We start from the raw sequence: 16,039 nt of genomic DNA, 5'->3' as shown, positions 1-16,039 counted from the left end.
GGGTCCATGCCCCAAATATCTGTGATTTCGGTTGACCAAAAACATTAATCACATGATTTCAGGGGACCGAAACCAATGTTTACCTGATTCCGATGGATCAGACAGATTTTAAAATTACTTAATTTCGGTGGAAGAAAAACAAAGATTACCTGATTCAAGAACGAATAATCTAATATACGTCCTTGCCTGATTTCAGTGGACCGGAAACATTGATGACCTGATTTTGGTGGATCAGAAAAATTAATTACTTAATTTTGGTGGACCAGAAAAATTGATTTCCAGATTCCGGTGGACAAGAAACAATAATACCTGAGTTCAATGCACCAGAAACATTGATTACCTGATCCTGGTGGATCAGAAACATTTATTACTTTCGGTACACCAGAAAAAATGATAACCTGATTTCGGTCGACCAGAAACAAAGATTACCTGATTTCAGTGGATTGGAAACATTGATTACCTGTTTTGGTGGATAAGAAACAATGATTACCTGATTCAGGTGGATCAGAAACAACAATTACTTAATTTCGGTGAACCAGAAAAATTGATTACCTGATTTCGGTTGACCAGAAACAATGATCCTCTGATTTCAGTGCACCAGAAACATTGATTACCTGATTCCTGTGGATCAGAAACAATTACTTAATTCCGGTGGACCAGAAAAAATTGATTACCTGACTTTTGTGGACCCGAAACAAAGATTACCTGATAATTCAGTGGACTGGAAACAAAGATTACCCTTTTTTGGTGGATCAGAAACAATGATTACTTAATTTCGGTGGACCAACACAATTGAATACCTGATTTCGGTTGACTGGAAATAATGATTACTTGATTTCATTTAACCAGAAACTTTGATCATTTGATTTCAATGAACAAGAAACAATTATCATCTCATTTTGGAGGACCAGATTAATTAATTTCGATCGTCCTGAAACATTTATCACTAGATTTTTGTGGACCAGAAGCAATAATTACCTGATTTGAGTGGACCAGAAACATTGATCACCAGATTTCGGTGGACTAAAAATAATGATTACCTAATTTCGGTGAATCAAAAACATTGATTACATGATTCGGTGGAACAGAAGCAATGATTTACTGATTTCAGTGGACCTGAAATAATTTATTACCTAGTTTCGATGGATCAAAAACAATGATTACCTAATTTCAGTGAACCAGAAACATTGATTATCTGAAGTTGGTGGACCAGAAATAATGAGTAACCAAACTTTGTCTACAAGAAATAATGATTACCTGATTTTGATGGACCAAAAACAAGATTACCTGATTTTGATGGACCAGAAACAATGATTCCCTGATTTTGATGGACCAGAAACATTAACTTCTAAATTTCAGTGGACCAGGAAAAATTATTACCTGATTTAAGTGGACCAGAAACAATTTTTTCCTGATTTCAGTGGACCAGAAACAATGTTTACCTGATTTCAGTGGACCAGAAACAATGTTTACCTGATTTCAGTGGACCAGAAAAAATGATTACCTGATTTCAGTGGACCAGAAACAATGTTTACCTGATTTCAGTGGACCAGAAAAAATGATTACCTGATTTCAGTGGACCAGAAACAGTGATTACCAGACTTTGGTGGAGCAGAAACAATGGTGACCTGATTTTAGTGGACTGGAAACATTGTTTTACTTTTCTACATTGGCTAGAGGTATAGGGGGAGGGTTGAGATCTCACAAACATGTTTAACCCCGCCGCATTTTTGCGCCTGTCCAAAGTCAGGAGCCTTTGGCCTTTGTTAGTCTTGTATTATTTTAATTTTAGTTTCTTGTGTACAATTTGGAAATTAGTATGGTGTTCATTATCACTGAACTAGTATATATTTGTTTAGGGGCCAGTTGAAGGACGCCTCCGGGTGCGGGAATTTCTCGCTACATTGAAGACCTGTTGGTGACCTTCTGCTGTTTTTTTTTCTATGGTCGGGTTGTTGTCTCTTTGGCACATTCCCCATTTCCATTCTCAATTTTATTACCTGATTTCAAAGGACCAGAGACAATGATCATCTTAATTTGGCAGACCGGAAACACTGATTACTTAATTTGAGTGGACCAAACACAATGAATACCTGACTTCTGTAAACCATATACCTTGATCACCTAATTTTGATGTACAAGAAATAATGATTACCTAATTTTGGTTAACCAGGAACTATGAATACCCAATTTGAATTTGATTCGAAAAAATGAATATATGATTTCAGTGGACCAGAAACAATTATTTCCAGATTTGATGGACCAGAAATAATGATTATCTGATCCAGTAAATCATGATCACCTTATTCCTTGGATAAGAAACAATCATTACCTGATTTTGATGGACCAGAAGCTATGATTACCCGATTCTGATGGACCAGAAACAATGATTGCCTGATTTTGATGGACCAGAAGCTATGATTACAAGATTTTGATGGACCAGAAGCTATGATTACCATTTTGATGGACCAGAAACAATCATTACCTGATTTTGATGGACCAGAAGCTATGATTACCCGATTCTGATGGATCAGAAACAATCATTACCAGATTTTGATGGACCAGAAGCTATGATTACCAGATTTTGATGGACCAGAAACAATGATTACCAAATTTTGATGGACCAGAAGCTATGATTACCCGATTCTGATGGACCAGAAACTATAATAACCTGATTTTGATCGACCAGAAGCTATGATTACCAGATTTTGATGGACCAGAAGCTATGATTACCATTTTGATGGACCAGAAACTATGATTACCAGATTTAAATGGACCAGAAACTATGATTACCATTTTGATGGACCAGAAGCTATGATTACCAGATTTTGATGGACCAGAAACAATGATTACCAGAAGCTACAATTACCAGATTTTAATGGACCAGAAGCTATGATTACCAGATTATGATGGACCAGAAGCTATGATTACCAGATTTTGATGGACCAGAAGCTATGATTACCAGATTTTGATTGACCAGAAACTATGATTACCAGATTTTTTATGATGGTCCAGAAGCTATGATATTTGATGGACCAGAAGCTATTATTACCAGATTTTGATGGACCAGAAGCTATCATTACCAGATTTTGATGGACCAGAAGCTTGATTACCAGATTTTGATGGACCATAAGCTATCATTACCAGATTTTGATGGACCAGAAGCAATGATTACTTGATTTGAGTGGCTCTTAGATAATGAATCCCTGATTTGTTTTGACAAGAATCATTGATTACCAGACTTTGATGGAGCAGAAACAATGGTGTCATGCTTTTGATGGACCAGAAACAATGGTGACATGCTTTTGATGGACCAGAAACAATGCATCTATGATTTTTTTGAACTAAAAACAATGAGGACATGGTTTCAGTGGATCTGAACCAAACATCAGGTATTATGGTGGACCAGAAACAATAATTAGCTGATTCAGGTGAACCAAAAACAATGATTAATCGATAATGGTAGACAAGAAACAATGAATGTCTGATTTTGGTGGATCAAAAACAATGAATACCTTAATTCAGTGAACCAGAAACAATGATTACTTGAATTTAGTGAACCACAGAGAAAATAACATAAATTATGTGGACCAAAAAAATGATTACCAATATAAATATGTCTACAGAAGAATAGATAAATTAATATTGCACGAAATGTTTTTAGAAGATTTGTTATACATAATTTGCATTAATGAATCCTGAAGCTTTTAAGAATCATTCTAAAATTATTCTACACATCTTTCCTACAAAGTTCATTTTAAGGAACTTTTATTGAAAATATGAACGTCATAAAAAAAGAAACTAAATCATTTATGTTAAATTTTTATTATGCAATAATCATCAAAGATTAAAAATTATATATAAACTTTCAACATCCACATAAACATAACAAATGTAACAGGCAAACACATGTTCAAAAGAGTACAGCTAGTCATTGCTAACACACATGGAATGAAAGTGTGGACACACAAAAATGTTTTTCCTTTGTAAAATTTATGTCTGAACAAGAGTACACATGCTGAAGACACTGTCTTCCCTACTTTACTGACCACAATTGTATAAAAAAGATAATGGTTTTCACTACAGGTATCACATAAACTTAACACTATCAATGCTAAAAGACAATGAGGTCCGAGTCAGATGAATCCTCCAAGACAAAACATTCACACCTTTATTTATTACGCTTAATATAAATGATCTATTGATCATCGTACTGCGGATTCATTTACTTTTTTGTGGACGCCAATTTCCTGGATTAGAAAAATAACTTTCTATGGATATTTAGTTTTGTGATTTTGCTAATATATGCAAACAAGCCAATAGTAAATGTGTACTTTGTTGCCCAAATAAATTTGCAGTTGACCAATAAACCATGAAAATGAGGTCAAGGTTACACCTTACAATCATTCTATACAACTAATATAGTTGACAAATTGCTTCAAATATCAGAAAACTAACCCATCACAAAAACCTAACATTGGCTAATGAACCATGAATATGAGGCGAGAGTAGCATCATATAATATGAATATTTCAAACCGACAATCCTTAGACTGTTTTCACAAAACCTTAATAACCAAATCTTTACTTCAGTTTGATAGATATCTATTGACTAACAATGAAAATTTACGAAAAGATAGGTTAAGATCAAGTAATAACTTCTTACTTGACATACTAATACAGTATTTTAATATAAAAACTGACATGATTATGAAAAGGTTAAGTATAAGTCATTGAGCTAGATGTTGATTAAGAACACACAAAAGTATGTTTTTTCTTACATTTGATACAATCAAAACAAAAGAAGGAAGGTGAATTGGTGTTGATGATTTGGTTTTGAAAGTCTCCAATTAACTTATTTATCACTTGTCTAGATTCAGAGCTTTCTATAGTTATTTTTTTCAATATGTGTACTATATAAACCTCTTTAAGTTTTTTTGTATTTTCTGTATTGATAAATTTTGATTCTTTAAAAAGGAGATGCATAAAAAACCAGATTAATAACTTATTTTCCACTCTTATAAACTATTTCTAAACACATTAACAAACATGAACATATTTAAATACAAATTTGCATAAATCAATTCTAATATTGTGCAGTCCCAAAACATTGCTATCAGGCACGTTATGATTTTTACAGACATCATCATTCCGTTGCATGATCTGTTTGTTGTATATGTAACACTTCACCACTGTCTGTCGTAACGGTGTGGACTTGAAGATTATCACTGTGGTCCCCAACAGAATTCACAACTTGTAAACCCTCGGTTCCATCTGCTTGAGATATCTGAAAGAAAAGAAAAACACAATGAAATAATGTATTATGTGTATAGTACATTGGTGCAAGACAAAAAGTGTCCTTTTTCAGTACAAGCTGTAGGCTGTTTTATTAGAACTAAGGCACATTAAAGATCTTTACTTACATTTTCACTGTACTAGACACATATCAATTAATATTTCAGACTTTTCCTTAGACCCAAGATCAGTTGAATGGAAAAGTCCCTAACATGAACAGCTTATTATTTAAAGTATCTGTTGCAATTATGCATACGGCCTGTTTGCTAAAAAGAGTTAGTAATAAATATTAAAATTTAGCATTTTTCTGATGTCAAACAAAATTAATTTTACATCCAGGTATAGATCCAAAATGTTTCATTTGTAAAGGGCATAACTCTAGAACAGTAAAACTTGATCTGTATCAAGCATTGTGTATAAGTTTCATAATATTTGGTTGAGGAAAACTTAAGTTAGAGAACGGCAACGAAAATTTTTAGCAATTTTTCCATTAGTAAAAGGGCACTCTAGAAGTAACTCTAGAAAGGTAAAAGTTACGCCACGAAAATTCAAACTTGATCTGTATTTAGTGGTAACTAGATATCATTGGGATGGGAGCCATCTCTGTGGGCCCCGCTGTGAATAATGTGCATTAAAAAATTGTATCTTTACTGTAGGACATGGGTTTGTCAACTGAAATCAAAGTTTTTGACCTTGACCTTTGACCTAGGAAGTTGTAAATAAATTATGACATACCCTTTGGTGTTGGTTTATAAACATGTCAAGTATAAACTTTGAAATGATAACGGTTCTCAAGATATAGAGCGTACACGATCTTTACCATAGGACATGGGGTTGTCAAATGAAACCAAAGTTTTTGACCTTGACCTTTGACCTAGGAAGTTGTACATAAATTATGACATACCCTCTGATATTGGTTTATATACATTTCAGGTATAAACTTTAAAATGATAACGGTTCTCAAGATATAGAGCGGACACAATCTTTACCATAGGACATGGGGTTGTCAACTGAAACCAAAGTTTTTGACCTTGAACTTTGCCCTAGGCAGTCGTTCATAAATTATGACACACCCTCTGGTGTTGGTTCATATACATGTCAAGTATAAACTTTGAAATCATAACGGTTCTCAAGATATAGAGCGGGCACGATCTTCACCACAGGACACAGGGTTGTCAACTGAAACCAAAGTTTTTTTACCTTGACCTTTGACCTAGGAAGTTGTACATACATCATGACACGCCCTCTGGTGGTGGTTAATAAACATGTAAAGTATAAAGTATGAAATCATAATGGTTCTCTAGATATGGAGCGGACACAAAGTTAAAGTGTTACGGACAGACAGACAGACTGATCACTATAGGGCGACCCGCCTTTGGCGGGGCCCTAATTAGCATTGTATATAAGTTTCATCACATTTGGTTGAGGTGAAAGATAGAGAATGGATACCAATTTGGGACATAGGTACGAACAAAGGTAAAACTAAATGCCTCCTCCGCTACGGCGGAGGCATTTAGTGGAAAATTTCTTTTTAATGTTCAATGTATATTTCAAATTGTGTAACAGGTAACTTTTTCTATTTTCCATATATCTCCAACAAAATAATATCAAGGTTTTAATAAATAAACCAACTTCTCTTAAACCTGATTTACTTTGTAATTGTATGCACTTAAACTGCCATCCTCTCCCTCAGAATGCTATATAAGTTGCATACAGGTGACAAATTACTTGCAGGTAAGTGTTTAATTTGATCTGTGTAAAATCTGTACAATTTGAGGAGGTTTTCATCATAAAAGTGACTTACAGGTAATGGTAGCTGTATAATTTGATCTCCCTGAAGTATTTGTATATGTTGTGCCTGCTGAAGCTGTGAGATTTGTTCAGGTGTGGCATGAAGTATCTGTATTTCTCCCTGAGGTAGTCCGTCCCCATGCATTGACAGGGCCTGTTTTATACTACTGTCTATATTGTGCATGGTTAAAGTTTGTTTCAACTCACCCTGGTCACCCTGAAATAAATTTAAAAACATTGGTTACAGTTTTACTTTCATACTTTATTTTTCCAACTCCATACATAAACTGTCTATAAAGAAAAACATGTCACCTGTATATTATTTTGATACTGATGTTTCATCATTATTCCATACATACTAATTTTGCCATTCTATAGGTATAGATGAACCAAGAATTTAAAGTCATGAGAAACCTCATTATAAAACTTATTTACGTATACTTATTTCTGAAGAAAATTCTTTAATTTGTTCATATTTAGAAGAAGTTTACTTTATTTCAATTGCTTCCTTCCAGGAAGAAATTCCCCGACATATTTTCCATATGCAAAGTGACCTCAGTGTGACCCATCTCGTAAAAATCCGGTGATCGCAATACACATGGATGTCCTTAAAATAAACTAGTATCTGATTGTACATGTTAAACACATGCTCAATATCCATTCTTTTTTGTTGATTGTTGACAATCGTTAAACTTCAGCTTCAAAACACGAACTTTAATTACCTGCCATATTTTCACAACAACTTCGACTGATTGAAAAAAAAATTGACGATTACCAGTATACGAAATTTATGCAGAAAAAGTGATAAAATCTTGCACAGAAGACTAAGTTTATGATGTTTGTATGCATTGGTTCAAGAATTGGAATTACATTATTTTTCACTGGTCACTCGTTTCATATGACTTTAAATATTCAAAGACATGCATATTTTTTAAAGGCTTGTTTGCTGACTTGAATATTACCACAATATGAAATATCAATGGGAATTTCTAATGCAACAACGTTTGTAACGTTCATTTTGATTGGATAACGTCACTTTCTTACATGGCATCAATTGACAATTGATGCTATGGGACGTACGCGCAAGCGCAGACGGCATATGACAGATTTTAAATACATGTTTTAACGTTGTTTTCTGTCAGTTTCATTAGAATGGAGATAACTGTATCGTTTTTTAAGCTCCGACGGCATCAATTTGGGATTTGATGGTCGCAAATACCCGTTTACTGTCTCCGCTAACGCGTCGCCAGTAAACTTAATTTGCGACCATCAAATCCCCAATTGATGCCGTCGGAGCTTAAAATACGATACAGTTATCTCCTAAATAAATTATCCTCTATCCACATAAATTGGTAACCACAAAAATAAAAGAATTCACAATAATATTACACAAAAGTTAAAATTGAAATGTAATACTTCAGACTTCAGTATTCAAAAGATATCAATCTTTCAAAGTCAATAAACAATGACCATGGTGTGGTAAAATTATCTCCAACATTTACATAGGTGGTCAATATTACCTGGTGTATATGAAGTTCTGAGTCTTGTAGTGAGTCGTCATCACTAATAGATAAATCTGAAGTCCCTCCTGGTCCTATAAAATTAGGAACAGACTTTCCACGAAAAGCTTTGACAGTTAGTGGCATTCCTCTCTGCTTTCTTCTAAATGCTGTTCTACATTTCGAGTCCATATTCTGTTTAATTCTATGCCAATCAGCCTCTGCGATTCCAAATCTGTGTATTAAATGACCTAAAATATATGTACCCCCACTTGTAAAAAGACACTACCAAAAATTACATTCTCAAGTTGCTGAGTTACATGCAACTTTTACTTAATTACGCTATGTCTGAGTATAATTAAATTTTAAATAATCAGTGTACATTCAACATAAATATAAATTTCCTGACCAAAAATAACATCATAAAATGGGAAGTTATCATAAATATATAACCATAACTATGGATTAAGAAATAAGAACAGACAGACTGACAAAGTCACGCGATATAACTAGGCATTTTTATACTTTGTACACTCTAATTTCTATATAATTGAGATGTAGTCTAACAGTTTACTTACATCTTATACCATATATCATGAGAGGATCTAACTGCTTTTTTCCATGCTTTCCCATACCAGATAAATTAGAAGAGGCCTGTGTTTCCCGATCAAACAGGTAATCTAACATAGTGAGTGCCATCTTTTCTGCTGTCCGACAATTGGAATGTACATGTAATATGTCACTGAAAGAAATATTTATCAAAAGCGGTTAAAGATGAACTGGTCAAGTGTTTTAAAACTCAGTGGCTTTAACAAATAATTAGGTATTTACTTGTCATCTTCAATTACTTTTTATCATGGTAAATGTCTTTGAATCATGAAGAAGCTTCTCTACATGTTTCTTTAAATTCTATAAAACTATTGAATTAAAAACAGTTGCTTAGAAAGAAATTCCCACAAAAATTGTCACTCAAATCAAGGGCAATAACTCCTTTATAATTTGACTGAAGTTTTCTGTCAAGTTGACATATTAGTTTTCAAGATAAAGGTCAATAATTTTTTAAAAAATGTTAAGAATGTAATTCATGGGCAATAACTGTCATGCCAGGTGAACTAAAAAGCCCTCCTTGTCATTCACAATTGCATATTTTAATATCATTAGGCCAAATAAAATAGTATGTGTGGTTCCAGTTACATCTGAAAAAAAGTTAGGGTAGGTAGGTAGGGATTTTTTTTTTTTTACATTGAGTCTATTATGTCTATGGAAGCAACATTCTGAATTTAACAGTGCTTAATGGAAAATGACAATAAAATCTTCAGGGTATGCTATTTTAAGACGAAAAAGTAGGGAAGGTAGGGTTACTGGAACCACACAAATATTTTTATTTGGCCTTACCTTGGTGTTATAGGCACTCTGACTCTCATTTCTGGATTAGTTTCATCTCCAAGCCATGTACCATTTGGGAAATCATCTGTAACAACAATTTTATAAATATCAATTTTAACAGACCACAAATAAAGCTTTTGACTTACTTATTAATTGGTATAACTCAAATCATTTGTTAAAGTCTAGATCATCTTACTTTGGTCATAGCCTTGCTCAACAATGTCAATTTACAATAGCTATCAAATAACAACTGTGGGCTGTTCCACAAAACAAGAAAATGCAACAAACTTGGAATAGTAATTGATGGTCATTACACATAACAGTTAATTTGCATTGTTGAAATTTTTGTTGTTCGAAAAGAATAAAGAATGCATTATTAGATCTGCTTACATTTGGCCTACTACCATACACAATCTTTATAGCTGGAAAATCACACTTATGTACAATCCACACACTTATGGTCTAGTGAGCATGCAGATATTTAGAATCATTTTTTTATCAATGTTCATACAATACATAGTTACTTTCTGAGATCAAAATAATAAGTGTGTCATTGGTTCAAAACAGTAGCATGTAAGTTTAAAGTAATAAATATGACACAAAGTATAAATCTAAACATACCATCAAAGTTCAGAGTATTGAGTGATATAATATCTTATAAAATGCTTGTGAGTTATCAACGCTTCAGAGGAATATGTGGAATGTTTTAAAACTACACTGACATACCTTCTGAGTTAAGAGTAATAAGTGTGACATTAGGTCCAAGTCCCATGTTCTGCATTGCATCAACATTCTGAGCTGGAAATAAACATCATAATGAGAATAAAATATATATAGAGTTAAAGGGGCACTAGCTGTCAAATTCATTGTAACCGATTTGACTCAAATTCTCATATTTGGTTTATAACAATGTAAAACATTTATCCAAACTATCAAAAGTCTAAAATAAACAGTTTACAGAGCATGGGGTAGATAATATATAGGTTCGTTTCGTGTGTATTTTAGTCCAGACGCCATCTAATTAACTATCGATTTGACCTCAGATGACCATATAAGCGATGTAAACAAAAATAAAGATACGAATAGATTAAACCAACACGTGCAATTGCATTTTTATAGGTCTGTTTGATTTTATTTTATAGATTAAAAATAGATGTTTCTCATTGTTTTTAACCATATAAGAATGATTTTATGTGCATCGAATTAGTAATCAAATGATTTACCGTAGTTTCACTTTCATTGTTGACATTCTTTTTCTTTAAATAACCAGTACACGTACAATGCATGCGTTGTCAATCTCTAGCTAGGGGTTAACTTGAAGTTCACATGAATACCGGTTAGAATGATGATGACGTTTTCACTTGCAAGTGAATCAGTCAAAAATTATGTTTAATCGCTTATTTCAACAAAATTAAAGGAAATTGATTGCTAAAAGCAAATTATTATTTCATTATTCCAATTTGATTAATGATTGATCTAAAAAAAATCATACTTTATTTTTTTATATATATCGTAGCTAGTGCCCCTTTAAATATTTTTATGGTTAAACACAAAATGGTATAAATAAACATGACAAAGCCTATGTTTATCATGGCAGACTTTAAACAAGATATAATGATTTGAAATTCCTGCTACGAGTACATGTAGGTTAATTTTTCTTACAGACCTTACATCTGTTCAATTGAATAAAATTGGGAATGTGCCAAAAATATACATTAGACTCTGGGAAGGCATTTCTAAATTTCAACTATGGCCGGGAATCAACATACTTTTGATCAGGGAAATCTAAGTGTTGCAAATTTAGGTGATTACCCATTATCAAAGTGACTTCCTTGGTTACCATGTATGTTTTGATGAAAAAGCTCCTATTGAATCAATACATAGAATTTGTTGATAAAACACAATTGTAACATACCAATTTTGTATTAAAACACCCTGACATAATAGTCTTATTACAAGTTTGGCATATAAAATTCACTGGACCATGATTTTACTCATTAAAGCTTTGAATAACACATGAAGGTCTATAGAGATTTTCAAAACAGAAAGTAAATCAGTGCAGTGTCACATCATAATGACATTGAAATCCAAGCATGGTCAGAGGTTAACTGGTGCGTTTAAATTATCAGTAAAACACCACAATTATTTTGCCAGCAATTTCAGCTACTTTTTTTCTGCGTCAGCCGATAAAATTAATCTTCCGTCTGCTTTATTTGAAATGTAATAAACCTAAGACCTGTACAATGATCCTCAATTATCTAACCAATATAGAACTTTATAACAGTACCTGTTTGACCTCCATTCTGTGGTAAACCAACAATAACTGCCCTGAAATAAGATTAAACATGTCGTTATACATATTAAAACTTGTTAGTTTAAAGATATTTATTTATAGTGTATTGGGACACAAATTATTGCAACTAATATTAATTCCTTTTCACTTGCTGATGAGAGTGCTGTTACATGTATGTAGAGGCATAAGCCTATTCTTTTTCGAAATCTACAAGGTTGTCTTTTACATGCAAGAGATATGGCCCTCTCTTCACACGGGTCAACCATTTATCGTCCCCTTCTGACAGACTATAATCGTTTCTTCAAGACTACTCCCAAATGATGTCAAGGGAGAGCCGAAAGTACAGTCCCAGAAATTTTCTCCTCGTAACGGGGATGGAACTATGAACCCTTGTGTTAGTAGTCCTATGCACTAACAACTACACCAAAAACTTGTTAATAATGCATCATAGTGTGGGTGTATTTTGTTTGTGGATACCAAATATTGGTTGATTGAGGAAAAAGACAATTTTAATCTGACACAGGACAGATTAACTAGCTAACAGATGCATAAACTGAAAGATAATGTATCCTCTCTACTATGGCAAGAAAAACAAAACATTATCTAGATCAATCCGTGACTTCTTGGATATATTTTTCAAAACCAAACTCCAATCAATGAACCACAACCATTATTAACAGTGTCAGAGTACATTATTATTAATAGAACATAAATACCCTGCTCCTTTCTTGGATGGATTAGGAGAAATTTGACTGGTACTGGTTCCATTAACATTCTTGACATTGTCAACCAGTTCATCCATACGTTCCTCTAAATATTTGGTTCTACCATTGAGTATCTCTATACTGTTCTCTATACCATCTAATCTCATGCAGATAGCCTTGTTTATTGTGAACAGAAGTTGCTGAAATAAAAAGTAACTAGTAAATGTGATGTTCTTGTGGCTGCTTTGAGGTATAAGCAAATTATTTTCTAAATCTGATTGTATAAATCTTAAGTCATTAGATCTGTTGAGAAGAAAATTTGACATTTACCAGATATTCTAAACTGTGTGTAATGGTGTTATTTATTATGTTATACTCAAAATAATCCCATTTTTTTTTTTTAAGCTTCAGTTTGAAATGCAAATTTGATTTAATAAATGGATTTCTCTTACTATGGCTATAAAATTTGATAAAAACTGTCAGATCTCTCATACTATTGTTTTCAAATTTTAATGCTGTGCTTATACCGTCCTATTATACATATAAGTGCTTAGACAATTTTATCACACATTGTACACCTGGTGCCTTGCTACATAAAACCATCTAAAAGATGGAAACATTATATTCTTTTTTTATATTTACCATTAAAAATAAAAAAATGTTAAATCAAAATGCTTCGATAAAATTTTAAGGACAACCTTGCCTTTTGTAGAAGAATCAGTTTTCCTGCTATACTTTGACAAGGTACTTACTTTAATGGACTGATCTTGACTAAGGTGATCATGGGACTCTGTTTTTATACGTTTAGCTGGAGGACCTTCATCTGTACTTGGATCTGAAAAAGTATAACATAGCAACATCATATACATTTTGTATTTGTCGAATATGGGAATGGTCTTTGCAACTAATGTAGAAGATGTAAATACTTCAATCTGTAGACTAAGTTAACACATCAAAACGGAGTTTATAGGTTTGCCAGCTGAAGGACGCCTCCGGGTGCGGGAATTTCTCGCTACTGTTTGTGACCTTCTGCTGTTGTTTTTTTCTATGGTTGGGTTGTTGTCTCTTTGGCATATTTCCCAATTCCATTCTCAATTTTATTCATGATTAACCACAATTCCAGGCCTTACATGTAATCTGACAGTCAGGATATTGAATTTTCCTAAATATTTTTATGAACTTTTTAGGCTGATTTCCCAGCTTATAATTATAATCATAGAATGTTTTCATAAAGACTGAACTTTGTGTATACCTACCATTGATAATCAAACCAGAATCATCACTAAAACTCTGTGGAAGTACAGACAAGGTATTAATAGGAAGAGTTTGTACATTTAGCCCACTTTGATCAGAGTTCATGTCATCATCATTATTGGTATCCGACATCTTTGAGGTACAGCTGCCTCTAAAATAGTTACAATGTATATATGTCATTTATAAAATTAACATGAAATAATGAATATAATTCAAGCTCAAGAGAAATTAATTACCTTTCTACTTGAAATATTAGTTCACTACTGACATGATTGACTGATTTATTTTAATTAACCTAGCCTAAAATCTTCTCTCACAAATTAAGAGAAGGGTAACTTTCAAAATGAATCGTTTATGTCTGATTTCTTTAATTATCAATAAAGAAACATCTCTGTTCATGATGCATGCGTCAGGCCTTTTTAGAGAATTTGCTCCTCCCAGTTGAAAGAATGGCCATGTTTGATATTGATGCTCTGAGGTAATGGTAGCAGCAACACCTGCAGTGTATCCCAAACTGATTGACCAACAACATTTTAGAGAAAAAAGAATGTGTCCAAACATTTTGTACTACAGGAATGCCCAGCTCACACTTTTATTTTCTATGTTCAGTGGACTGTGAAATCTGGGTCAAAACTCTAATTTGACATTAATATTACAAAGATCATATCATAAGGATCATGTGAACTAAGTTTAAAATCGACTGGACTTTCAACTTTATCAAAAACTAACTTGAAAAAAAACTTTAACCTGAAGCGGGACAGACGAACGGAGACATAGACCAGTAAACATAATGCCCCTCTTTTAACAAACGTGGGGCATAAATATCATTTGGTCGGACAGAAATATTAAGATTTATCATATGATTTAAAAATATTTATAATATAGAATAAGTCATATCCTAGTCTCATGGGTTGTCAAGCTATTAAGAATGCATTGTTCCATTGAAAAAGCATGCATACTAAGGATTCATGTGATCTGATCATATTTCTTTTTCGGTCAGACAAATCCTAAACCAGATACTGTAAGCCTGTGGCTGTGTTTGTGTTGTCTGTTGATGGATTAGCATAGTCTGAGATTACTCTGACTGTCCACTGGCTGTTTTGCCAGACAAGCTAGGGCAATGGGACCAAAGCCCCAGTTTGTCTGGCAAAACAGCTGTTGGACGTCAAGAGTAATCTCGGACTATTGGACGTCAGAGTAATCTCGGACTATTGGACGTCAGAGTAATCTCGGACTATTGGACGTCAGAGTAATCTCCACTGGGATCTAGCAATGCATACATTTAGCTTAATAATTTAACATGTACTTTTTGCTTCTCAGGGCCTCTGTCAGATAATAGCTACTATCAATAAACTGATAATATTGCCATGGATTTGGTTGGTGCACCCACAGAACCACCCCTCCCAAAACTTATTTTATGTCCTCAGTTAGTATTCACTTCTTCGATTAAAATTCAGTTTTTAATCTTCATTCATGAACCTAAAAAATATTTTTTTTATTTCAATACATAGCAATTATTACAGGCAGATATACATTCACCGTTCGCCCTACTTTCACTTTCGCCTTGGACAGCTTGTTTCGGCTGCAAACTGAAATTGTGATGTTCAAGCGAAATGTCTGTATTTTCTCGAGGTCGTATACCTTGAAAGTATGTCCATGTCATACAGCGTCCCATCTTTTGGTTACTGTTTTGGTTCAGTAAAGTGAAAGTAGCCCTCACCCATGGGTTTGCTTATTTTGGCGCTTTTTCTCAAAAAATACCTTGAAATCCCGTCTGTATCTCGGGAAAACGGTAATGGCGTCCTCGACGGTATCTTG

General features: G+C 33.5%; 1 protein-coding gene across 1 annotated transcript; it reads right to left on the bottom strand.

Annotated features, from left to right (window-relative positions):
* Positions 1–3,815: 3,815 nt before the first annotated feature.
* On the bottom strand, positions 3,816–15,976 carry LOC143080220 (protein BANP-like). Its single transcript, XM_076255949.1, has 11 exons — positions 15,863–15,976; positions 14,224–14,372; positions 13,720–13,802; positions 12,980–13,167; positions 12,258–12,298; positions 10,697–10,768; positions 9,980–10,055; positions 9,163–9,326; positions 8,606–8,835; positions 7,099–7,302; positions 3,816–5,286 (listed from the first exon to the last, which is right to left on the bottom strand). The coding sequence occupies exons 1-11, from the start codon at positions 15,877–15,879 to the stop codon at positions 5,146–5,148; spliced, it is 1,365 nt and encodes a 454-aa protein (XP_076112064.1). The 5' UTR covers positions 15,880–15,976; the 3' UTR covers positions 3,816–5,145.
* Positions 15,977–16,039: the final 63 nt, after the last annotated feature.

This window comes from Mytilus galloprovincialis, chromosome 6, assembly GCF_965363235.1.
Source record: "Mytilus galloprovincialis chromosome 6, xbMytGall1.hap1.1, whole genome shotgun sequence".
Classification (NCBI taxonomy): Eukaryota; Metazoa; Mollusca; class Bivalvia; order Mytilida; family Mytilidae; genus Mytilus; species Mytilus galloprovincialis.
This window is presented reverse-complemented; position numbering and strand designations above follow the sequence as displayed.